Source organism: Lepisosteus oculatus, chromosome 4 (genome assembly GCF_040954835.1).
Source record: "Lepisosteus oculatus isolate fLepOcu1 chromosome 4, fLepOcu1.hap2, whole genome shotgun sequence".
NCBI lineage: Eukaryota > Metazoa > Chordata > Actinopteri > Semionotiformes > Lepisosteidae > Lepisosteus > Lepisosteus oculatus.
Window position 1 is genome coordinate 36,504,813 of NC_090699.1, and position 26,571 is coordinate 36,531,383.

At 37.6% G+C, this 26,571-nt stretch overlaps 1 protein-coding gene across 3 annotated transcripts in view; it reads left to right on the forward strand.

The window, feature by feature from the left end:
• sh3pxd2aa (SH3 and PX domains 2Aa) overlaps nucleotides 1-26,571 on the forward strand; it is a 143,733-nt gene that overhangs the window by 34,552 nt on the left and 82,610 nt on the right. For all 3 annotated transcript variants that reach the window (XM_015347566.2, XM_015347564.2, XM_006630757.3), the window contains exons 3-5: nucleotides 3,539-3,614; nucleotides 11,682-11,758; nucleotides 18,212-18,303. In XM_015347566.2, the coding sequence (XP_015203052.1) occupies nucleotides 3,539-3,614; nucleotides 11,682-11,758; nucleotides 18,212-18,303 (245 nt within the window). The remainder of the gene's footprint in view (nucleotides 1-3,538; nucleotides 3,615-11,681; nucleotides 11,759-18,211; nucleotides 18,304-26,571) is intronic.

The following is a 26,571-nucleotide window of genomic DNA, read 5'->3' on the forward strand; positions in this document are numbered from 1 at the left end:
TGTTCTTAAACTGTTTACATGGACACACAACACAAAGTTAAGTAGTAGTTGTGTTGCTACGGTTTCAGTGCCATCAGTCAGATTCCAGCATTCTACCCCCCCTCCAGGCAGGTTTTCTTCAATGGGGTCTGTTGTTTTGCCCAATTTTTAAAGTACTAAGTTTCAAGTGAAGCTGTTCAAATTCAGTCACCTAACAATTTTGAAACCCCACAAAACTCTGGAATCCACTGCTGGTTTTCCATCTCTGTATTGGTTCACAGCTCCTTTGGTGGTGATCATTTCCAGTGAAGTTTCCAGGTGAACTTACTTTCCTAACAAGGAGAAATTAGGTGACCATGGTGGCATAGTATGTGAATCATGAAGCTGGAGCCTTGTAAAGACAAAAACGGAATGTGTCTTGTGATTGTGATCCTTTGTCACGCATTCCTTTTGTGGGCAGTCCGTGGAGTAACTGCATGTTGCTCATTGTGTTCCTCGTGCTATTCATTAACTGCGAGAGGGACATGTAAATTTAAGTAAACTGTATAAACAGGAAAAGAATTTCTGCTTTAAATCTGACAGCTCTGAAAGTGTTTAGTGCCACCTTGGTGCCAATGTCTGAAGACACTTTTTTTACCTGTTCTGTTTAACATGTAAAAAATCCTTTGTATGTATGCTTTATTTTTTTGCCCTAGGTTCATGTTTGGTGAATTTAAATAATAGGGTGAACAGTTTTTCTCAAATGCAGAATAAATAAAAAAAACCAAAGACATAAAACTGCATATTACAAAGGATGTACACTCCATGGGTTTGTGAGGAGAATAACATTTTAACTAAATTTTCTCCACCTTCCCCTTTTTACAGAAAAAAAAACAATGTCCTCACCCCAGTGGAAACTATTGTAACAACAGTTAGTAAGGAGAAAAAAAAGGCTCCCAGTTGCTCTTCAAAACAAAGTGCCTCAGGTCCCGGAGATTATTTAATGAGGTCTGGGTTTCATAGCAACTGACAACTATAGAGTTTCTTTAGAGGCTTTTTCAGTGATCTAAGCCTCTGGGGTGCTGCTTAGGAAGGATTTCTACTCTGACTTGGAGGTTTTATTCCCACCTGTTGCTTTGCTTCCATGAATTTCTTCGATCCACCTGTCTTGGTGTTGAGCCTGAGTGGCCCAGTGCAAATTTTCATATCTGTCCTGAATCAGAATGTGCTTAGTTTGCCAAGAATCTGTCTGAGCTGTAGAGCAAAAAACTTCCAGCTGTGTATGGGTTGATGCTTTATTCCTCGAGCAGTACAGGATATGTTGCATACACAGTCCATCACTAAGTATTCACTTACAGTTTTACAACCATATGAAATGCAATAGGCATTTTTATTATTCCCCTATTACCCATAGTTCCACTAACATAGTTTGTTTTCTTGCAAATGGTGGGAATCTGGAGGTTTGTGGTGTTTATTAATTGTAAATATAAATTCTATAACTGGCATGGAAATGAAATGTCGATTGTAATAAGACAAGGGTCTGATGTTTTGGTGAACGATGGGTTTATTTACACTTCTTCCCATATCTAATCTGTCAAACGTGTCTTTTTGTCTGCTCTTAAATCTTAATATCTGCCTGCATAATAATTCCTGCATCTTACAGTATCTCTTACCCCTTCTTTCTGCTGCTCACACAAATTGCAAAAGACTTTTACTGTTAGCTTTCCCAAATAACTTGTGATTGCTCTCTAGCCCATGGCTCTGTCAAGATGAAACTGATCAGATGATCAGAAACACGGCCCTGTGCACTACAGCTGTTAAAAATGCCCAAGAAAATCAAGTTACAACCAGAAGTCCAGTACTTAATTTCCTCAGCACAAGAACGCAGAAGAAGGGGAACAAAGCCTCTTTTCAGCTAAAACCTTGGCGGAAAGCAAAACCACACCAAAGCCGGAGCTCTCGCTTTTTATTTTTAGCTGCAACAGCAGAAAGAAACAGAAAATTTGCCCCCTGGAGAGGAACCCAGTGGCGCTCGGGAAGGAACCTGAAAAACGTGTCCCACCCCCAGACAGAGTGGGTTGCGCTTCGCTCTTGAAAAGGACCCAGGTTGTTTGTTTACCTGGTTCCCCATCACTGGGTGAGGTTTCTGGATCTCCCTCCCCACCTTGTCTCCAGATGTGTGCGTCCATGGGGCTGTCCTCAGCATATGACTTCACAGAGCTCATTGGGAGGGAAGCTCTGAAGGGCTGTTTAACACTGAGGATGCTGTCATGTGTGTTTATTTTGCCTGGCTTGTTTTAATGATTTTTAATGTCAGATCTGTTAAAAATAATTATATGAAAAAAACTGCTTTTTTTTCCACCTCCATGTGTCATGGGGAACAACAGTTCAGCCTTCTCCAGGCAGGATGGTTTTTGTTAGCTTTGATTCCGAATATTTTCATTCTCTCGGATTGTGTTTGTTGAGCGGGCGTGCTGTGAGCTCTGTGTCAGTCTGTTGGAGCTGCCCTCCATAATTCAATTTATATTTTGTTATTATTTTAAAAACTATTGTTTTTTAAGCCATACCTTTTAAGTCTGTGGTGAAAGTATAACAAAGATTGGCAGATTTTTTTTTTTGAGTGTGGTTAAAGACAGCATTTTTAGCTTGATTTACTTGAAAAAACGAAATTACTCAATGATATTTGGCAATAGACATTAGTGGGAAGAGACACCTTAGTTGCTTTTTAGTATGTCACTTTAGAAGCCTAGCTGCAGATTGCCGATTTAAAATCCATTTTGACCATCTTTAATTAAAGTGGTTTCAGAGTGGCTCTACATGGTTACGTTTCTGCCTTTGCAATTAGGCGCCTTACAGTAGTTCTTTACAAAGGGAGAGGGGTAAGTCTGGCAAATTGAATAAGGTTCATGACCTTATTCTGAGCACAGATATCCAGCCTGTAACAAAGGTTTCATTATGAAAACTGAAATGTGTCCAGGGAAGATTTATTGCCATCCATGGACTTAACTATAGTGTTAGTATTTTAAGTAGGAGGTAATGTCGAGGTCACAAATATCTTAAGGTTATCTATTAAAAGCAATCATGTTCTTTGGGGGCAGGTGATGGTAGTACCACAGAATCTTTAATACGACTCAGGTAGATCTTTTGTCTTAGTTCAGAAGAGTGTTGGCAAATTTTTCGCCCTGTCACCAACCACTAAAGCACTTACTGGACTAAACCCCTCTTGCGTGTATTTGTTAAAAGGAAGCCTTTTTTCCATTTGTGACCATGGCTGGTATTAGTTTTTATTCTGAAACTTACGGTTTGGTCTCATCAAATTCTTTATACTGCATGTCAAACGGAAAAACAAAAAAAATAGAACGGGTGGACGTGATGTCTTGAAAAGAATTGATACATTGAAGGTTTTCTGTAAAAAGCTTGAAAAAATACATTAAGCTTCTGAGTTGAGTTCTCATTGAAAAACTCCATCCTCTGATTTAAAAAATTAGTAGGGCAATGCATTTTCAGTATGGAAAATGGCAAAAATACTGACTTTCGTGCAGCAATTCTTAAACGGTTGTTGTATATCTTCTTTCGCCAGATGCAGATTTTGGATAAATTCCCCATTGAGGGAGGCCAGAAGGATCCCAAGCAGCGTATCATCCCTTTTCTGCCAGGTGAGAAAGTACATAGACCGCAGCAATGATTTTCTTTTGTGGCTTCCTTGTGGTGAACTTGGTGGTTACTCACTTTCTTCTTGCACTGACGGTTGAAGACTGTATTGCACTAAAACAGTTGTGTTTTTTATCACCTGTTGTCATATGTGAATACACTAAAACATAGTTTTTACAGTTTTTTGCACCTTAGTATGCACATGAAGGATCCAATCATTACTTATTTTTTTAGAAATCTTGTCATTTAAATCATTGTCATTAACATTGAGGGTTTTTTTTACTTTTTGGGAGGCTGTGATTTGTCCAGGTAAAGTTTTAATTTTAAAAATGTAGGTCAAAACAAACAGAAGATTGATCATTTTTGTTACTGTCCTTTAAACAGATACTGAATTAATTCAAGTGATGAATGAGAGGTGATTATCCTGCCATCTTAAAAAATAAGGGAGTCTTCTCCATTACTTCTACAGGACAAATCCCTGTGGCAGATCTTTAGTTCCTACAAAGCACTGAAGATGAGCACTATTGAATTTTCTGCCTACTATATCAAATGAACACATCCCTTTCATATTAGTTATCAAAGAAGTTATCAAACACATTGGTGATGGTGGAATTCAGGTAGATACAGATGTACTGTATCAGGGGGAGTTTCCAGACTTAATAATAATAATTCCTTACACTTATATAACGCTGTTCTGGTCACTCGGCTCAAAGCGCTTTACAGGTAATTGGGACTCCCCTCCACCACCACCTGTGGAGCCCCACCTGGATGACCCTTAGTGTACCAGAACGCTCACCACACATAAGCTAAACCAAAGACTTTTGCACTTAACCAAAGACTTTTGCAAGATGTACTAGCAATTCTGTCTTTGGCAAGTGATTGTTAATTCTGAGACATTAAGAACTCATGAATTAATTAACCCAAGGGCTTTGACACTGCATGTGTATGTCACTTTGCTATTTTATTAATTTATGAAAATCAGGCACTTGTTAAAACTCAAGGTCTGGCTTCAAAGTTCTGTCACTGAAGCTATGACTGAACACCTTATTAGGAATACGTTGAGTCACAGACACTGTAATGCCCTTGTACTCCATGAAGTTTCATAGTGTATGATTCAGAGCACTCTACCTGCGAGTCACTACCTTAAATAAGTACTGTACTTCACTTTGAAATCTCTAGACTGGTTGAAACCTGCTAACAGAGCTCAAATAAGTGTAAAGATTCTAAGACAGGATATCTTTAAATGTTTAGAAATGTATAATGATTTTAGTACCGAAAACTACCTCTTTAATTTTCTTTTACTGATCGTTACAGCTATTGAAGTTGCTAGTTGAGGATGTGGAGACAATAATCTTGGGGGCCAGTATTTGCAGTTCTCTGCTTCAAAGCAAGAAGTAGAAACTGAGGTGTTGGCTGAGCTGTAGGTAGTCTGAGATGCATTGATCAAAAGGAATCCTCTAGTTTATCTTAGTTAATTAAGCTACCCGTAAATAATTAAGAGTCATCAACAGTCCTGGAACACAGGATAAAAAGATAGAGAATTTCACAGAGGAGAGGGAAAGCATATGCCAGCTGAGTGGTCCTTATTAGGATCCACCTTCAAGAGTTTAGTATTTGAAGCTTAAGAGAGCTTTCCATTCATTGTTTTGGGAAACTCTGATTTCCTTTTTAAAGAATCCCTAGATTACAAATGGTCTCTCCTGGTTATTGGATACATTTTTTAAAGTAGGGAGATAAGGTCCTATTCAGTTTGGAGTGTCTATTGGAAGACAGATTTAACTTGGTTGTGTTCTGTTTATTTAGAAGGGAGGTTTATCTCTCTTGTTGGCCTGCTAGGCATTATATAGGATTTTGAATACTTGGTAGCAATCTGGGGTTTTCCTGTTGGTCAGGATGTAGGCGTCTGAGACACCTTGTTTGTAAATAAGGTATCCCATATGTAATGTGTTGTTTAGTGTGTTGTATGTTGTTTAGTTTAAATTATTTTAGTTGGCCTCCGATGTATTACTCCTTTGCCTTAGTGTTTTGCCAAAGCTGTGCCAGAGAACAAAGATCTCAGGTGCCTCTAACTATGCCAAGTGCTCCGATTTATGCTCGGCATATCTTTATAATTTGGAGGTTACGATTATTTATTTTAGTTATTGATTGTTCCGCTTGGTATTTTCAGTAATTCTCTATTTTCTTAACCCTGCTATTTGTAGCAGTACTGAATGTCCTGTGACAGTGTGGAGCAGGAGGCGCCGCAGTGAGCACTGGTAAAAAGTCAATGCTCCGGGTGAGGGGACAGAAGCACCGGTAGGAGCTTAGCAGGGACAAGACATAATACAAAAAGAGTGAAAAACTCACAAAAAGGCAAAAAGAAAGAGTACCGCTGTGCTGCTTTACCTCCAGGCTGGGCTTACCCTATTTAACATGGTTCAGTGTGGAGGAAATAAAAGAGCTGCTAGCACAGCGGTGACCTGACTGGAGTGACCCTATTTAGGAGGGTCCAGTCTGGTGAACAGGGCGCGTTAGGGAATAACAAAACAAGAGCTGTTGCATAACTAAAATGCGTGTGTATGCCTGCCCCGGTGAAAGTGCGTGATGGGACAGGTAAAAAGAAAAAGAAAACCTTACGCGTTTGCGATTCCCTCCGGGACTGTCGATGTAAACTCCTCCTTTCTGGGGGTGGCCCTGCTCATCCCATCGGAGGGTGTCCAGTGTGCCTTTATAGGCCCTGCCCAGCTGGGGCTCATCATCTGGAAGCCGGGACAGCTGGGACTTCAAAGGCGAGGCATCGCCCTTCTACCAGGGCCCTGCCTCCACATTGGACACGTAATGCCAGTCATTAATATTGGCATCTTGTGTAAAAAGGGGTGAATTTTAAACCTTTCCCTCTCTGTGAGCCCTGTGAGCTGTCAGTTTTTCTCCCTGCTGGTACTAGTCTGTCAATCAGGCTGTTTCATGTGGTGTGTGATGCTTTGTTTCACTCCAGAAGGCACTCCAAATACATGCCCAATCACATGTCTCTCAAACACCCTTCAAAGATATATTTTTAGAGTTCCTGGACTGCTGGCTTGAGCTGAGAGAAAGTATTCTGATCGAATTACAGTCTCAATATGCTTCTGCATTCTGTGGACATTTTGCATACTTCGGTGCCCATCATTTTTCTAGGTTCTAACTTTAGAGTTTTGCTTGAATATCTGAATCTTGTCACTCCTATACAAGATAAATGGAGAGTTGAAATAGTAGTGTCAACACTCAGATCCTGGGTCAAATCCATTGAGCAGAAATTTTCAGGTTGTGCAGAATCCGTAAGGAGGATGACTAAACCAAATCATTGAATCAAATAAGTTTACACCAATGAGTCTTATTTTTAATGTGGATTATATGAACAATAACTAGCACAAAACTGGAGAATCATTTGTAGGCTATAGGAATCAATGGGATAGTCAACTTACAGGTTAAACAATATCTGCCTTATGTGTAGAGTTCTTTGAATAGGTAATATAGTAGCAATGGATACAAACAGAGCATATGACATGGTGGTATGTATAGATTTACAGAAAACCCTTAATTAAATTCTTTACAAGAGATTAATTGTCAAATTAATCTGCTTTCAAAGTACTGCATGTTGGTGGATTGAGAACTGGCTAATAAATAGAACATAAACAGTACAGATAAGCTATAACCACAAGAATAATGATGACATACTTCATGGAGTACCTCAGGGGTCCATATTTATATCAGTGATCTAGATTCTGGCTGTAGTTAATTAGTCACAATATCAAATAAGAGGAATCACAAACTGTATAGAAGTTGAACAAGAAATACAGATATAATTGCACAAAGTTCAAAACTGGGTGAACAGGGTAATTCATTTAAAATAGACAGCAGCAGAGTTACATGCAGGTATCAAAAACATGAAACAGTAAGTGTGAAGGAACCACCTGTGGAAAACTTTTTTTTTACAAAATTGTGTATAATTTTTGTCAGTGTGTTGAAACAATATATTTCTTTTTTTGGCATCAGTCCATAGAAGATCAACCAGTTTTGGGGTTTAAAGTCGTACTCTGACAGGTTAAATAACTGAATATTTTTAGTCTTAAGCTGATAACTGATATGTAGGGAGAACAATGTGCCCCTTGGGGATAATAAAGACTCTACTCTGCTTGACTCTACCCTCAAAATCCTCAAAGGCACTGACACCATCATGGACGTCTTCAGAATCAACAGTGAAAAAAGTACCAGAGGCCACTAATGGAAACTAAGAGAAAGTGCTTTAGAAACAGGGAACAGGAGTAACTTTTTTGCATAAAGAATTAAGAGATTCTGGAATAATCTACCCAGTCCTGTAGCTGATACCCTTCTTCTTTCCTTCAAGAAAAGGCTGAATAAAAAGCTCAAAATAACTAATAACAAACAAGCTAGGTGGTTCAAATGGTCTTCTTTCTGTAACATTTCTCATGTCCTTGTGTTCTAAGGTCTGTGCTGGGGTGAGAGGTTATTGCTGGTATTTTGTCAGTACAGAAACCACCAGAGATATCAGCTGTATTGTGTCTGTTTCCTGTTCAGCTCACCTTGTTTTGAACTGGGTTGTCACGAAGTGGGATCTGGAAGGACACTGGCTTGCTTCAGGGCTCCACTGTCCTTCCATATATGTTCAAATTATCTTTACATCAAGAGAGCCAAGGTCTAGGAAGATGGTTGTTTGTGTAGACTGTCTGCAGCTGGAAATGATTAAGGTCTGCCACATATGTTTCATGTTACCACTAGGTTATTAATTGTCAATATTGTGTAGAATGAATAAGACCTAATGATTGCATAAAAGGCTAATTTAATAGCTTAATAACCTAACAAATGATTTAAGTATTGTGGGTTTGTCTGTTAACTCCATCTTTGATTCTGGAATTGCAAAGAACTGTTTACACAGATACAAGCTACAGACTAATATAACCAGTCAGTCCTTTTTCAGCTTGAGTACAAATAGACCCACCATTTCAAACTTCCTGCTTATGGAATCTGTAAAAAAAATAGTAGTTTCTTATGTAGAATAAGAAAGTGACACTACTAATCAAAAGCTTTTATCAGATCATTTATCTGTAAGACTAATTGGTATGCTTTTTGAAAGCAAGAGATAAGCCAGTATGGATGGCAAATAAACGCTTTAAGTAGAAAATATCACTTGCACTCTCCGTGTTACAAATAAATGGATACATTCAAGGCATCAAGTAAATGCCTATAGTCCAATTTCAATTAGAGAGCCACGAGTCTGACAACTAGGATAATAAGACAAACTGTGGAAGTAGTGATACATTTATAGATGTCATATATTTACTTCTCCTGAATATGGGATGCATTTGTCATGCTAAGTAAGCTCTTTAATGCAATGCTAAATAAATACCTAAATACATTTTGAATGCCTGTTTAATATACACCATGCTATTTGTCAGGCTTCATAACTCCATTGGCCCTGGCTGTCTACTAGTATCTGCCACTATCAACAGTGACATGCCAGTCATTGCTAGACTTTTCCGAAGTGTCTTTCGAATGAGCCTTTCCCCCAGCGGTGCTGCTGTTACTGTATTGTAGCATCAGGGATTTATTTTTGTCCTGTGTGGATCCAGATTGCTTTCTGCTTCACTCTGGATCTTCTGAGCCGCAAAGGGAGTGGTGTTCTCTCAGGAAAGGAATCTGTCCTGCTAGAGTGGAAAAGGGGGAAAAGCCGTAATGTATTCAGCATTGATGTTTCGATCTGCTCCCTGTAAAATAAATACAAATAGGTGGGTTTGGAAAGTTTAAATTGAAATTAACACTGAAATTGTTACTCACATGAAACCCCACTTAAATATTTATTTATTGTAATTAAATATTAATTCATAGTTTATGAAATGCAAGTGAAGTTTTTCAACTTTGACATAAAATATATTTAGTTTCCAGCAAGCTTAATGTTGAGCTTTATTGTTACTGTTCAACAGAGACAGGTAACGGTTTCAACTTGAATATTAAGATTGCTCAAAAGCTCAAATGATGTAAAAAACATTGGGAGAAAGGTATGTTAATTTCTTAATTTTCTTTTAAAGCTGCCTTACTGCATTTATTTCATACCTTTTCTTCTGGCTGCTGTTAGGTGCTTGCCCGTAAAAAAAAAAAAGTCATTGTCTTCTAAGCTAGTGAAAACTGGTTTTAAAGTGTGTACTACAAATAAACTTAAGTTTAAAATTTACTGTGCTGCTTTCACCCTCTCAGGTTCTCGTTACCATAGTAACAGGTTCAGCTATGAAATCTGGTATCAGAAGCTGAGGTTAATAACTACTCTTCACCGTCATCTAGTGGCAGCCTAAAACATTGCATAAGTAAGATTTTACAGTGTGACAAGTGTTATGTTTTCTGTACTGCTTAACTAACTACAAACAAGCAGCTAGTTTTGGCATTTTTTGGCAATTATTTGTAACATAGTGTAGCACAAATTCTGTCTTTCTTCTGTTGATAATCAGAGCCTCTTGTACTCTGTTTGGAAAATAATTTCCAAAATGTGCTCTGTATTCTGGTACTGTGCCAGAATAGCTAAACATGCAGCCAACATTGAATAATATATGTAGAAAACAATTTTATACACTACACTCTAAAAACAGTTGTTAAACATTTTTAATAGCCAACTGATAATATTTTAATATGGAAATTTTATGTGATTATGCATGTGGGTGGAATGTTGTTTTCAGCTGCACTATCCATTGCAGTCAGCTGACCTACAGAGTTCTCGCTTCAATCAACAAGTTCTTATGTTAACTCCCAAGGCCATTTTTCTTTCTTCATTTCCACAGACGTTTTTGTTCGCCTCTTTTCGATAGCTGTCTCTTCCTTAACTGGATTCCAAGCAGGGCCATTAGCAGAGAGGAGGGGTCTCTTGTGAGCTTGCTTCTTCCTGCTCCTCTCTTGACTCTAGTGTGAATCAGCAGGCTCAGTCGTCAGCGAGGGGCGGACACACTTCAAACATGTCATGCTGCCTCAAGGTGTGCAAAAGCATAGCATCCCCCAGATGGGATGAAGTGAGGCGGAAATCTAATTTCCTTTAACCGCATTACTGTATATATCCAGTGAATACGTGAATACGTGTATATTCACTGCATAATGCTTTTGATTTCAAGTTCATATCAAACAATTGTCTTGATTGAGGAAGCATCATTCCTTTCATCTCTTTACGTTCATCTTTTTAAAGTATACTTCTTACTGTATAATTTTCAATATATTTGTTTTAGCCTACCAAATATATTCATCAAAGGTAAATTCTTTTGTTAAGTGCATCACTTCTTTGAGCTACCCATTTTGCTTGTCCAAAGTTTTTTAGTTTTGGACACCCACATGAGCTTCTGAGGCAGTGCTTCAAGTCTAAACGTCTCAGTTGAAGAACTGATTCAGTCACTCAGCTTTTCAGCCTTCAGAATTCTGCTTTTCTGGCATCAGTGCTCTAACCTGACCTGTGGTGGGTTCACCGCTTGGTACAAGATTAAACACTTCTCTGCCCGATTTCAAACCCAGCCTGAGCTAATGCAGCTGCTGATGAAAGAGAAAAAGCTTTTTACTCTCAAGTCACGTTCATTTTTTCAGCGCATATAACCCCCCAGCAGACTAAAATTAGCAGCTACATGATTTGTATGATAAAGTGCTGATGAAGTGCAATCTATTTTTAGAAACTCAAAATCTTTCTTAATTTAACACTGAGGTTGCCACATTTGTTACAGGAAAGTGTCAGTACTTTAGCCTAGAGATTAATTAAACTCAACTTTACACCACTTCCTAAACCATTAATGAGTGTGAGATTGTGCAAGTCCATCATTGTGTCTGCTCCAAAAATGTTGGCATTTCATTTGTACAGCAGAGTGAACTGGGGCAACTGAGGTAAAGTACCTTGATCAAGGATACAACTCTATTGTCTGCTATCTGTAGATTTCTCATTTCACTATGCGAGCCACCACCACAGAAACCACATCCTTCCAGTAATTAATCCAGAGATCTAAATTTTATTCTGTCAAGCTTCAAGTCAATCATGTCTCAACCCGGTGGTGCATGAACAATTTCAATTTTTCTGGCAGGTAAAATCCTCTTTCGACGAAGTCATGTGAGAGATGTTGCCATGAAAAGACTGCGGCCCATTGATGACTACTGCAGGGTAAGAGGAAATATCTTCCACAGAGAGTGTCTGCAATGCCTGGGTGATTCCAAGCTTTTGGCCTTTACTGTAGTGTATACACATTGACTGATCTTTACCGCTGACTGTCAAACAAATATAGTGCGATTTCCAGGAACCATGATCTAAAAGTTTTCTCAGTACCTATGGATGAAGGGGTAGTCTATATCCAAGTTCGTCAAAGTGATGTTTAGTGTGTGCTATGCGTGCTAAAAATCTCTGTTGGCATCCTCTATGGTGTGCAGATCTTGATGGTGTTTTAAAACCAGTCCAATGTTGTGGTCAAGAAATCATCAGTGAAGTAGACATTGTGCAAAGACGAAGAGGTATGTGATGATACTGAAAAAAGTGAGTTCCTTGCTAATACAAATGGGCACTAATTCCTATAGGTGTTTTCAACCCACCCAAAATATAACAGTACAAATATAAAAGGGGCAACACTGAGCTACCCTGGAAAAACACATGGGTATTTGTGTTGCCATACAGTACAATTTTCATCTTCTAGGCAATATTGGGATACAAAAAATAAGGCAACCTGAATGTTAGGATCCATATATATCTTATATATATAGAAGATATTTTAACATAAAAAAATGCAAAAGCATTTACCCCACTACAAAGATTCTACATTTTGTTGCTGTCTGAGGTTAAAATCCTGACGCTTTCAAACAGGACTTTATATTTCAAATCTACACGTTTCATTCCAAACCGAGGAAGCTAAAGAATGCTGTGAATAAATGACATTTGTGACATTTTCAATTGCAAATATTTGAACCCCTTTGCTATGTAAATCAAAGTGGTTTAACTACCCAAGAGGTTTTTGTGTTTGGACAGTGGAGTCAATGCCACTGTCCCCATCAGTTCCCTCAGACAGACCTTGAATTTCAAGCCACATCTCGCATAGTGAAATGAGAAATCTACCATGAAGACCAAGGGAAACAAATTGGCCAGGAAGTGGTAGAGAGTTACTGATCAGAAGAAGGTTACTGACCCCCTTTGAGTACAGTGAATTAAGAAGTGGAATGTGCCACCCAAAGACTACCCACAGGTAGATCAAGTTGCCCTTTCAAATTGAGTATATGTGCAAACGTGAAAATGATTGAATCAGTTAGCTAATAGCAAAAAAAAAAACAGGTCAGATGGGCAGAATGGCATTCCCTCTTTTGTAAACCATATTTGTAAACTCATCAGCCTCCCAGATGATGAAAAGGCAAGAGAGTGCCAATAAGCTATTTGCTAGTGTGCTTTTACTTTCCCAGTTTCCTAGTGCTCCAGTTCACTGATGCATAAAAGCATGTGGACTTTGTGTGATTGTGTTTCACATTGCTCTCCAGCCATAATTCAATGCTGCAAGATGGGGTAATGATCTGAGGTTGCTATGATGTCATTCTCATTTTACATTGTTCACCTCTCTGATGAAAGTTAATGTGATTGTATTACAGACCTAGCTTGTGCCCTATTTAAAGGCTATATAGTTAAGAAACAATATTAATATCACAGTGTGATCAGACGGACAACTTGCTGTGTAGATCATAATTCATTCTGGGATTTGGGTCCATCAGCAGTAACCTATGGCCCTATAACCTCGTCGTCTCCTTTCTTCACTGTACTTCTTGTAAGTGAATCTGTGCAATGGGGCTCCTCTTACTTGGCCAATCTTTGCTGTCTTCTGAATGATTCAATGTTTGAGAAATGATATTTTTAACATAATGGTATCTCATTCATTAGCCTTATACAATGGCTGAATTGTCAGTCCTTTTTCCCATCCTTTCACCAGCTTTTAAGCCTTGCATTGAAAAAGCTTTTAGAGCCTTGTTTAATTGTGCAAGTACTTCTAAACAGGTTACAGCATAATGAACTGAAGAAATCTACCAGCCTGCTGTTGTATGCAAGTTTAATTTCATACTGTACATCTTCAGTTCACTAACCATAGATTTAACAACCAGCATCTTCAAAGTCTGTCATGGTATTATTATGTGTTTAGAGTGAGGAGCTGTGGTAGCCTGTGTTAGTTGCAAAGGAACAATTAAAGGTTAATTAAGGTTAGAAAGAAAAAACTTGTTTTTCACTTAAGAGCTCCTGAAGTACTCTTCATCATGCTTTTCAGCATGGAATTAGCCTTGACTTATTCCTTTATATTTTTTCTTGCCTCTTCTGTTACTTCTTACTTTACAAGAAGAAAATTCATGGTATTTCTTGTAGATTAAATAAATAGTCCATAAACTACTATGTAAAGCCAACTAATAAGACCTGCTTCAGTATGATGCCTGTTGGCACAATTGTGTTTTTAAATGTCTGATTAAAGAAATTTGTTTGAACCTTAAATTCCAACCATCTTATTGAAGATTAAAAAGAAACTGGGTAAGATGTAAATTTCCTATTGTTTACACAGTGAATTAAATCTCTTAGCTTTGCTGGATTGTTTGCAAAAACTGCAATAGGTTGTTCTTCCCAAAACATTTGGTCATCTTTCAATAGACTGTGATTTCTGTTTACAGGAATCAGATAATTCCCTTGAAGTGAAATTAGCCTTGCTGATATATTGGCTAATTGAATCGACCCTTCGGTGTCTCAGATGATGGATGTTTTTTATGCTTAGGCCACCCATTTGAATGAAATGCGTCCCGGGATCTACGTACACCAGTTCTGCCACAAGCAAACAGGATTTTCAAAAAAGTAACTTTAACGTTTACCAGAAAGGATGGGGGGTTACACTCAAATTTTACATGCTTTCATAGAGACCCACAAGTATTTGAAATTTAGACAAAACAAGAAAGTATGTTCTGTCTGTCAATACTGAAACGCAGTTACTAATACTTAATTAATCTGCAACTAATTTAAGTCCAAATAAATAACATAATAACAAAGATCAAAGGAAATCATAATACTGTTATTTTGGGGGTAATGTTTTGTGAAGGTACACACCACAGAGTACATAGATCTTGGTTTTATTTACAGACACACGTTACTGACATGATTTTGTGTACGACACTCATTGATTGTTTTCTGCATTGTGCAGGATTTCCTTGACTTTGGAGCTCTCAGAATCTTGGTGGTACTTTAAAGTAACTGGAAGGAAAAGATTTTCAGTAATTAATGATGTACAGTACATTTCTCATGCTTTTTGCAAGACTGGTGATCTCAGGCTGCTGTACAATATAAGAGGCCAGTGTATTATGGAAAATGATCTAACCTTTAGGGTGGAGAACACTGTCAGTATTTTCTTTTAGATTTATGCCTCTGATTTCAAATGTTATTGATTAAACCCTCCCTTGGTTCCTTTCTATTTTAACAAGGCAGTGAGGAATGCTTATTAAATTTTACTAGCCAGCAATCAGATGTGTGCTGTTAAAAACTAATTAACACTTGTGTGTTAGAAACAGTCCTTTTAACTGTATTTGTGTATTGATGATGAACTGGTCCAAGAACTTGCTAAAGGACAGCATACTCTGTACTGAGTACTCAGCAAATCTGAAGAGTTCTGATGTTTTGTTTAACTTATTTAATCAAAAATACATCACTTACACCAATACCAGAAAAAAAATAGAAAAATAGTAGCCAATCTTCTACAAGTTCTATGTATAAGTATACAATTATGCTTTTAACACTCACAGCATCATGCTTTGAAAAGGTAAAGGACCTTGGTGTTATACCAGGCAGAAAATATTATATACATGCAAGCATTTGGTATGTCTAATTCAGTATTTTGTACTCCAAATAATTCAACTGGGAGAAAATAATAAAATGAAAGTTCAACAGCCTCTGTTGTTTTGAAAGGATTTGAGCAATTCCCTAAAGAATAAACAGGAATTGAAAGTGGTTAGAGTAAAATGTTCTCTGGTCTGTGAAGATGGATTAAATGGAAGGGACCAGTATTTTTGTTTTTATCATCAGGTTTTGAGTGATATCTTAGCCACCAGGCTTCATAGGAAACTCTTTTGTTCAAAAGGAAACAAGCTTGTGTCGGCAACTGTAATTTCCTTCTGTGAATGTAAACAAACTGATGCAAAACTTTGTTTTCTTAGAGAAGCAAAAATGAGAAAATGTCCAGAAAGAAATAACTAGTAATAACTTCAGTCTTAAGAAACATAGCCCTATAGACGTTTGCTTTTGCATTTACAGTGTGATTTTGTGACAAAATTGTGATTATCTGGGTTTCAGTCCCATCACAATAGTGAATTATTGGGTTCAGTCACAAATTGCACTGGTTTGAAAGTGTGTCCTCTAAACTACTAAATAATCACTCAATTCTCTTTTATTTAACACAATACACTGTATTATTCTTGCTTTTAAAACACGGTTTATGTGGCCAAATGTATGTACATGTTCAAAACAAAGTGCATTTCATTAATTTTAAAGAGCTGAATGAATGCAAGCTATTGTCTTATCACCCACCATCTGTTTTCCTCTGTCTTGTATCTATCTGAGGCTCTTGTGCTTCTTCCTCTCCCTGCTTTCCTTGAAGGCACCCCCTTTTCCTCTAGACACTGTGCCAAGATCTACTCCGTGTGAGCTCCACATCATCCTTAAAGATACATGCAAACAAACATCAACAAACAGCGCAGGCCAGCTGGTGAAGCAGTTTCTTGAGAAGCAAAGTTTCATGACATGCAACACTTTTTAAAAAAAGACACAGGAAGGAAAGGCAGCTTCAAGTGCCTTACTGAATCTGGATGCCTCTTGGACAGAGATCATTAAGTAATTAAATTTAGCGTTTATTTTTCTGTCTTCAGCCTATGTGCTGCCTGAGTTCCACTTGTGGCCAAGACTGAAATGAACGATTCTGCTTTTGGGTACACAGCATTACCATACTCCCACTACAGTTATGTGAATTCTAAAATTGATTAATTTAGATGGTTCATTCCAACTAATTTCTGTATATCATGTTTCTTATTAATATTAATCTGAATGTATTTGCCATTTTTCTTTTCCTGCTGTTAGAGTGCAGGTGAGAGCAGACTCAAATTTTAATGTCCTAGAACCTCCATCGATAAAATGAGGCAGTTTTCTACAGCCCTCATGCTTTTAAAATATATGCCCATGAGATTACACAGTACCTAAGTGCGGCATGATCTTCAATCAGTTCTTTTTTTAATAGGACTGCAGAACAAATGGAAATTTCAAACAGAACAAAAGGCAACTGCTGTTCGGGTCAATAATGTGATTAAGGAAGAGCAGGTAGTGTTCTAACTAGAAAAGGATTTTAAAACTGCTCCTTCCAGTTTCGGATGCTTTGGGTTGTTGAATGCTTTTAGAGGGTTGTAAGGCATGAGTCAAATATCATGTCCACCTTATTCCATTGTCATTTTGAGTTTCGCTCATCTTTTGTCTTTGCTTTTCAAATTGGCATGTGTCTGACTGCAAAAAAAACTACGGGCTCAAAGTCTAGAAGGTGGGCCATTTCAATTGCCTGCATTTTTAATTTTCAATTGCCTAACATACATGAAGAAAATTGTCTTACGAAGGGAAAAATGACCAATACACTCTGAATTCTTCAACCACTTCAGTAAAAGAAAATATTGCAATTATGGCAGAGCAGTCTTGCTTTAAATAATGCTGCCAGCCTCTCACAGAACCAATATAAAGTGATTATTTTAGTTGATGCAGCAGGTACTGTGTGTTAGCCCTTTTTAGAAAAGTACTGGGAAGCAAAAACTCTCAAATGTTGGCTCCGTATTAGGCACACAATAAAAACATTTTAATGTTTGTTCTTTCATTGTTAGTTGCTGCTAAGTAACACAAAAAAGTGTTACTTAGGGCTTCTGGAGTGTGCAAAGTTAAAGATCTAAAATCATCTTGCTAAAGAAAACACTCATTCTGATCACATCACATCCTTAAACACATTTTTCTTTCCCCTCTGTGCCTGCTGGCTGTAAGCCTCGGGAAATTGGAGATGAAGTGCACGTTCAGATTGCCATGCTGTGTAAACAGATTTCTTTCCTGCAATTAGAATGCTACATGTGGCACATGCAGAACCTCTTTATTTTTAACTTTTGTCCTTTTTGTTCTGTCCTCAGTTTCTCTAGTTAGGCTTGTGTATTTTTTCTGCTCCTTATTATTTTGATGGTAGTCCTTTTGTGTTACAAATACCATAGCAACTGAATATCTACTACTAAAGATGGCATCTAAACAACATGTTAACCTAAGACATAAAAGTTTTAGCCCCACTGCAAGTAAAACAGCGCATCATACACAATACTCTTGAGAAGAGAAACAACTCCCGTAGTAAAGCTTGGTTTATTTGCACATCTCAGATGATCTGAGGAGAATGGATTTAAAGATATAGTATTTCAAGTTAATTTCATTTAGCACTTGGCTGTACAGATCCTGTTTCCAAGTAGCTAGTTGGAAACTGAGGCTGTATAAATGGGTACCTTCTCTCATGTTTACCCACAAATTCCTCAAAGCTTTTTTTTGCTTCATTTTACTCCACAGGCCCTGGTGCGCCTCCCTTCCCAGATCTCTCAGAGCGAAGATGTACTGCGCTTCTTTGAGACCAGACCTGAAGATCTGAACCCCCCAAAAGAGTGAGTGTTCCTCATGCTACACTAGCTGAGGTGGAACTGTCGTGAACTCAACCTGTTTCTGAGCAGACCAACAGAATGAAGAATCCAATGACCTAGGGTTTTGACTATCTTCACCAACCATGCATGTGATATGCACTTTAAGATAAGATAAGATCACTTTTTTTTCATATACAATTTCTTGTATTAGGAATTTGTCTTTCGCATACCGCAACTTGCTCTCAATGAGATACACAGACAGGGAGAGAAGCCTGGGGATAGAGCGCAGGGTCAGCCATTTATACGGTGCCCCTGGAGCAGTTGGGGTTGAGGGCCTTGCTCCGGTGCCCAGTGGAGTAGGATTCCTCTCCTGGCCGCAGGATTCAAACCAGCAACCTTCCAGCCACAGGCACAGATCCTTAGTCACAGAGCCACCACACCGCTGTCCACATCACAAGAAACATTTATGTGTTGCACACAATTGATGAAAAAAACATTAGTTGCAGGACATTTACGATGTCCCTTGCTGAGAAATAAATGTAAACATGGTACAATAGACTTTTCCTGTTTGAAGATCAGTTCTTGTTCATGGTCTGCGCACATCATTTGACCATAACATCAACTCGCTCAACTGCTCAGCAGATGGTGATGTCTTCAGCAGTGTGATTGTTGCTATTGAAATGTTAGGCACCTGGAAATGCTGTGGTAGGTATTGCTTCCTATACAGTGTGTTGCACAAAGTAATCAGCTAAACCTTTGTTGCTTTCTTGAATGTGCTGCTGGTGACATTTTTTTACAGGTAAGGCTGCAAACTGCTCCTGCACGTAAATGTTATCTGAAATGCCTAACATCCCTATCCTACGTTATATTTTTGTACTCTGTGCTTCAACCTACTTTTTAAACACTTGATGTAATTATACTGTAACTATTATTCATAACAAATATCTAGTGAAGAATATCTTAGAGCTAGCTAAAAAAACATAAATATGTTTATCTGCATCAATAATGGAATGATATTAACATTCCATAGAAAACAAAACATAGGGAAGAAATAAGTAAAACAGTGTTGTCTTAATGGAGAATGCTACTGCCAAACAAGATCAACTATTGTTGAGACTTTGAAAAGTGACTTTTAATTGGGTAAATAATATTCAAAAGTCACCTTAGTCATGTTGATGAAATATTACTCTGTGCTACTGGGAAGTTCAGTAAGAATGTCTAACATCTAACGCATACAATATATTGAGTTTGTGTTATTGTTTTAGTTGTTTATTGTTTTGCTGCGTATGAGGCCAGTTGAATTTGTACTTACCGATGTTCTTTCAAAAGCAAAAAACGCTATTGTTTGTTTAAGTTTGATGTGGAGAAATGTGTTAATCAAATCTTTGAACTGACGTGGTAAGACTATACAGTAATTTGATTTCATTAGATAGTTATTGATGTTTTGTTTGGAGAGTACTTTCCAAATTATTTCAGCTGGGCAGCACTTTATTATGCACCTTTTGATGATTAGGTTTAGATGCTACTTGTGTATTAATAGGTGTATTATTTCTTTTTCCTGTAGTCATTGATCAGTATGTCTTAACCAAACTAATGATTTTCCATGCAATGCACTCAGCTGACATTTGGCTACTTGTCACAGTTTCTAAAGAACAATTCATAGCATGAAAAATGATAAATGTAGGAGTGAGTGAAAGGTCGTTACTTCTAGTTAATTGCATTTAAGCATCTTCCTTCTCATGTGAGGTGAAAGAGTTTGCATTTATTTGCATCAAAGATTATTTTAGTAATTTATTCAAATAATTCATTTTCTTCAGTTTGTACAATCAGAAATATCTGGCCTTGCTTGACTTTGCATGTTTAAAGCAGACCAGAGATCTCCAGGCATAGCTAATGTAACGTATTAGCCACACTCTCTTTATGAACAATAAATCAAATTAAACACGTACTGTATAACTTACACTTACATCAGCTGCTGGCTTTGATAAATCACACCAGACAGCATGGCTGAACTGCTCCTCAGAGTTAAAATCACGTGCAAGCCATTCCTGCATTAGTAATGCTTATAAACCTCTCAAAAAGTAATATTTCTGGAAGAGTTAACATCTCAGTCACTTTCTCTTTTGTCCCGTGTGTAGACTCAGATGTTTTTGCATATTGTTCTAATATGTATGAGACAGGCTGAAAAAAAAACACTTAAACCCAATTAAGACTTGAATTAACTTCAGAACGTGTGGAGCCAGAGTGTAAATCTTCATAAATACATATGTTCTTTTTTTCATTTTTTGTGTGTGGATTTCTTAACTACAGAATACGATTGAAGATTGTTTTCAGATATGTTATTTTTGAGTCATCATGAAAAGAATGATTTTGCCAGATCCCCTAAGGCCTTGTTTGATCATCTTTGATTCCAGCTGCTATCAAAAAAGTAACACATTGGCATGGAATTTAACATTTTCATTTTGGGCCTGATGTAATTTTTTAGGGTCTCTTCCCAACTTTGCATTTGAAGATAAAAGGACTTGAGAATAGAAACAAAACAGTAAAAAAAAAAAACGAGAAAGCCTGGGAAAAGTGACCTTTCTCACACTGATGTTTCCTTTGTGCTTGAGAGAGTAAATGGAGTTGCTTTCTCTCTTCTTCAGGCCTAACGTTGGAGGAAAGGAAAGAAGATAATTCTCTTTTGGTATTAAGGAGTAAGATATTTACTGTACAAATAAACAAACATTTAGGGCCAACAATTCATTTTGAGCATTAATTTTAGTTTCACTGGTCTACCAGGAGCTGCCAAATGGTTCATATCTGCAAAACAAATCCAATCACTGCACATTCCAGGTCTTTCAGCCTGTTGGAAATGTATGAACGTGATTATCAAATAAATAAAAATTGACATACTGTAGTTGCATCCAAATATTAGTCACAACAAAATATTAATGTAAAAAAGACACAATTTTACTCATTTTTACTCAAGTTTGCTTTTTTAGTGAAAACAGAAGGCATGTGAACAGGCAGCATTTCCAAATAATAAGCACAGAAAGAAAGACGGATAACAGTAAGGAAGACATTGTAAAGCATGCAAAAATGACTAAATTAAAGTTGCAAAGCAGGCAGAAGAGCTAAACTGCTCCTTCCAACATATTTATGAAACCTGAACCACAATATTGAAGAGTGACACAAAGCGTCATCTTTTTCTCCCTGTTGGATATATGTGCTTGATCATTTTACAGAGCGCAGTCAAAGTAAACACTGGTTAAGAGGAGATAAGATGGGGTTTTAGATGTATAGCTGTCATCAGCTTAGATAAGACAGCTTGATCTTGGTGATATGCAGGAGAGAACACCTACTGAAACAGAGAAGGGGATGTCAGCACTCGTTTTCTCAATAGCATCTACAGCGGGGCTGTAGTGGCTGCAGGACTGTGATTATCATGTCCATTGACATGGCTGCTGTTCAGTTATTCAGCCACTGCTGAAATCGATAGGGGTAAAACAACGCATGGAAGGCTGGGCTTCCAGTAGCTGTGCTGCATTCATCTTGATGGATGACTATTATGACCTCACTGTGACCCAATGTAAGCCATTCAAAATAGGACCGCTAGCCTGGGTATCTGGCCGTGTAGTATAATGTCAGTGATGGATCAGACACAGCACAGTGGAGTGTTTGTGGTACTGTATTGTAAAGCCCAAACTTTACAGTGCTTTTGGGGAGTGGGATCTTATTTATTTCCTTTCTTTTTAAAAATAATTAATGTTCAATAAAAAAGTTATATATACTTAACAACCAAGACAAATGCGGTTTACTTCAGAAGTAATTGGAGGTCCTGTACTTGTTAGATGTTTATTTAAATGTATATATGAAATAATGATAGCATTTTTCTTTCAGCCTTTCATGAAGTTAGAATTCTTGCCAGTGTTAAGTAGTAAAAGGAGCTCTGCATTACTGTTCACTGGCATATAGCAGAGTGAAAGTGATTCACATTAATTGAAACCAAAACCTTTTCAGACAACCCTACCACCTCCAGGCACTGTTACTGTTATAGACACATTGTTACTATGAGAAGGTATTGTTGATCAGGCAAGTCTCAGATAGCTGCTCTTACATGTTTATTTCACTGATGATAAAGTGTTGATTGTCGCCTATTGCTAAGCATTTTTTCCTTCAAACTTTTTATACTTGGAAATGTTACTTGACTTTCCATTCCTTTAAAATTTTTGTTTCCGCAATATTCAAGATTTTTCTTTGCAAAACACAAATGTAAAAAAAATTTAATTTGAAAAACAAATACTTGTAATTCCATGTTCTTTTCAGGAGAACACCATTTAAAAGAAGACGTCCATTCTTATTTGTAAGCAGTGGGCAAAGTATGGTCATTGTTTTTTTACAGGAAATGCTCAGAGAACAATCCCATTATTGAAACAATTACCTTCTAACCTTTTGATTCTCTGGAAAGTTGGGCACTAAGAGGAGAACAAGCAGGCTGAACTGTTTGATGAGCGAATGAAGAAACTAGTGTAAAGTTGGAAGTTCTATGGTTTCCACATTTGTAAAATGGCCAGCTTAAAAGACTGACTTTGACTCTGAATTTCATTACTTATACTGATCAATTTATTCCAAGGGAGCAAAAATTGATCTGCAGCAGAACTAAGGAAAAAGAACCCCACCCACTCTGATGGACTATAACTTTAATTTGGTAATCCTGGAAGGCGAAAGTGAGCATTTAAGCCGAGTGTGTTTTTCTGGTGTGTTGAGAACAGTGCTGTCTCTGTGTTCAGATCTGTCTACTTCATCAGTTACAGTATCAGGAGGAGGATCGGGGAATGGCTTGGGGCTTTAAAAGTATCTCCAGACAAAGACAGCCTTTCAGGCATCTGAAAATTAGGATTTTTCCAGACACAAGCTGTATTGCTTTCAAAGGCATCGATTAAAATGTAAGAGTTAGGAGTTATCTGGTAGAAACACATCATATTTAAGGGAGAGCTTCACACTGAGCGCTGCATTGCCTGAAAAAAAAGCAGACAAGTTCTGCTTCTTGGAGAAGTGTGCAGAGGTGGGTGGTACAAAAAAATGAAATGAGAATTATGCAACATATTGTTACAGTGCTGTGTGATAGCAGTAAAGCATGTTTCTATTTATGAAGGAAGATCTGACCGTCACAACTGTAGTATTTAAGCACAATGTAAAAAAGAAAGAAGCCTCTATTCATTCTCTTAAAGTGTGATGGTGGCCAGCTTCTACGATATGCCTATAAAGTCTGTGCTAAAAGCCAAGAAAATACTTTATATGGAAACATAAAACTCCATTGAATAAAAGTTTAAATTGATGTACTCCAAAAGAAACCCTGAAGAACATACATTACATTGAAGGAAAAATCCAATTTCAGTTTGAAATGGATCAGTATATGTGATTATATTAATAGTGTTAAAAATTGTTGTTGTTGCTCTCATGAAGTAATTTGTCCTTCTCTGCAGCTTGTCTGTGCTTTATATTGGAATGTTACTACAAGTGTGCACAAAATAATCAGTTTATTACACAGAGAAAAAGGTGGATATATGCTTCAACATCAAATTGTATTGCTTATTATTCCTTTTTGTGCAGCAAAAGTTGCAAAGATACCTTAGCCTTTTTATGTTAGCTAAACACTCCACATTTCCTTATTCTACCCACATTAAACAGAAAGGAAAAAAGTCAGTGTTTTCAACCTGAGCCAGGAAAATCAAGTGTAATAAATGACATCACAGAAGGCATTTTCCAGCTACATATAAAACCAGCTGCAGATGTTTTAATGGCATTTTATTACCAAAACAATCAAACCAGTGTAAATAGTCTTTATTCATAATGTAACCAGTAATGATGCAATTCAGAGACATTGCTAAGGACTGTGACCCTTTCTTCTCAAGCCATCTTGAATTTATCAGTATCATTTATCAACATGTCAGATGTCAAAAACATGTTTTCATTGCACCTCTGGAATGGCACAGCTTTGTCTGTAATTGGGCTAGACTGAAAAGATGCTCTGTACTAGTAACCTGCTAATTAATTTGATTTGCAGGCTAATTGTCATCAGTTATTACTCAAACACAGATGGGTAACAAATAACAACATAGGTGGTCTCTGTGTACATTTACTTGAGCACAACACATTTTGAAGCTGTGATACCCATTAGGAATTTATGAGCACTAGAACAGTGTTTTTAGATTTCATACCGGTACAGACTTAAATGCATACAACCAAAATGCTCTGCACTGAACTCTTGCTTTCCATTATTTTGCTTCTTGTATAACTTATAAGCATTTAAGGGTTTCCATTTGGTGTTGGGGGTACAATAACAAATTTTAGAATAGAATTGTTAAAATGTTTCTTTCTTACCCAGTTTGATCTTGGCAAATGATATTCATTCTTCTACTCCCTAGCTGGGGAAAATTAAGAAACTTGTGCGTGCACAGATTCAGAACCAGCGTGCAAGGTTGGTAATCTCTTTTGCTGTGCATTTGGGACCAGAATAAAAATGAAGTTTAAGATGAATTATGGACAGACGCCCAATGAATAGCAAATGGTAGTGCTTGGCGATAACACTTTTACTGCAGTGTTTAGATACACTCTGAATTCATCTGAGAGACACCCTTCCAAGAGCCTTCAAAACTGATTTTATCCAGTTGAGACACCTTTTTTTATCTCATTGCTATGTTAGCATATTTGTGTATGACCTTGTTTTTTCTTTCTAATCAACTGGAGGCTGATGTCAGCCTCTGGGATTGAGGAGCTGGGAGGAGTTTTGAAAATCAAGCAAATGATGATGGCTGCCCTGGCTTGATTCATTTACATGATTAATTTAACAGGGGTGGAGTACCTCTCTCACAAGCTGATGTCATTTGTGCTTTGAGCATTTTTCAGAGGTCAGATTCTAGCCAGAGAGGACACCGGGGTGCTGGATGACACAAGTGTTAAAAGAATATTTTGAAAACTGGCCCCTTGATTCAATAAAGGATTAAAATCGCTTGCACATTAGTTTTTAACACAATAAATTAAGTAACTTAAGTTAAGTAAAAGCTGCAATGACCTGAGTAATTATTTGGACTTGGCTATAACTTTTTTTTATGCCATTCATGCCTTGATTAGATCTTCTGGCAGATATATTAGTAAGCAAGTGCTGATGTCCAGCTAGTGGGAATTCCTCTGGGAATATTCAGGTTCCCTTTGGATTACTTAATCTTTTCAGTTTACAGACAGGCTATGGAAGAACACTGGTTTTCTGACTGATACTACTATACTAAAGTGCAGGTTTCATTTTCAAATGCTGAAAAGGGGCTTACTTTTTGATAGAATGAGCTTGACCATTTACCACAAGCTTGGCCTGGCAAAAACATGACATTTATGGCAAGACTTGAAAGTTCCTACAAAGGAGGACTTTCAGCCCTCATATAAGGTTAAGGTGATAAAAAAAAATAAAACAGGAAGCATTTAATTTTGACTGAGGCTGACAGATTTTACAGGCTGCCTTTAAGTTTTGTGGTCCCGGGGCACTGCTGTGAATGATAATAATGAGTTTCAATGCAGGTCGCAAACTGACTGTGGTGTGTGTCGTAAAATGGGTATGAGCATGCTGGAGCCTTCCAGTCACCTATCCTGCCTGTCTGATGGCAAGGAAGTGGAGTGTTGAGCTCCAGTAGGTGGGCCAGCCTGGTCAACCCCCTTCCTCAGGATTTCAATAGATCTTCTCTTCACCTTGGTGAAAACATCCATTCCAGCAGGCTCAGCACCAACTGAAGCCAAGAAATGCCAATAAAAGAGTAATTGCCACATAAACAGGAAAGCAAACAACAGAAACTTCAATCGTTGAATCAATGAACAAGCAGGCTATTGTGAAACGTGTCTGAAACATGAGAGCTGCAGAAGCACTGGATTTAAAAAAAATGAGGAGTTAGAAGTTGACACCTTGATGTTGGATAAGGGCAACGACACTGGCATGAACCTAAAATTTGTACCATTCACTGCACCACAGTCAATAATTTTTACAATTTGAGCTACTTAATGTGGAGTATGCGTTCAAATTTATCTTTCAGTCACAAAACATCTGTCATTTAACAGTGGTTTGGGTTAATTAATTTTATTGTGCTTTTACCTCAGTCTTAAAATGTTTTTTTTTTTATCTGGAGGGGATTCTTCATCTTTATTCATGCAAGGACCAGGCAGACATGGCGTTTTTCAAATACTAATTTGACTTTGTTACACTTGATGTAAGCCGAGTCCAGTGGGGGAACCTTTTTTGAGTGGGAGCAGAAATTTGCAGGCCTG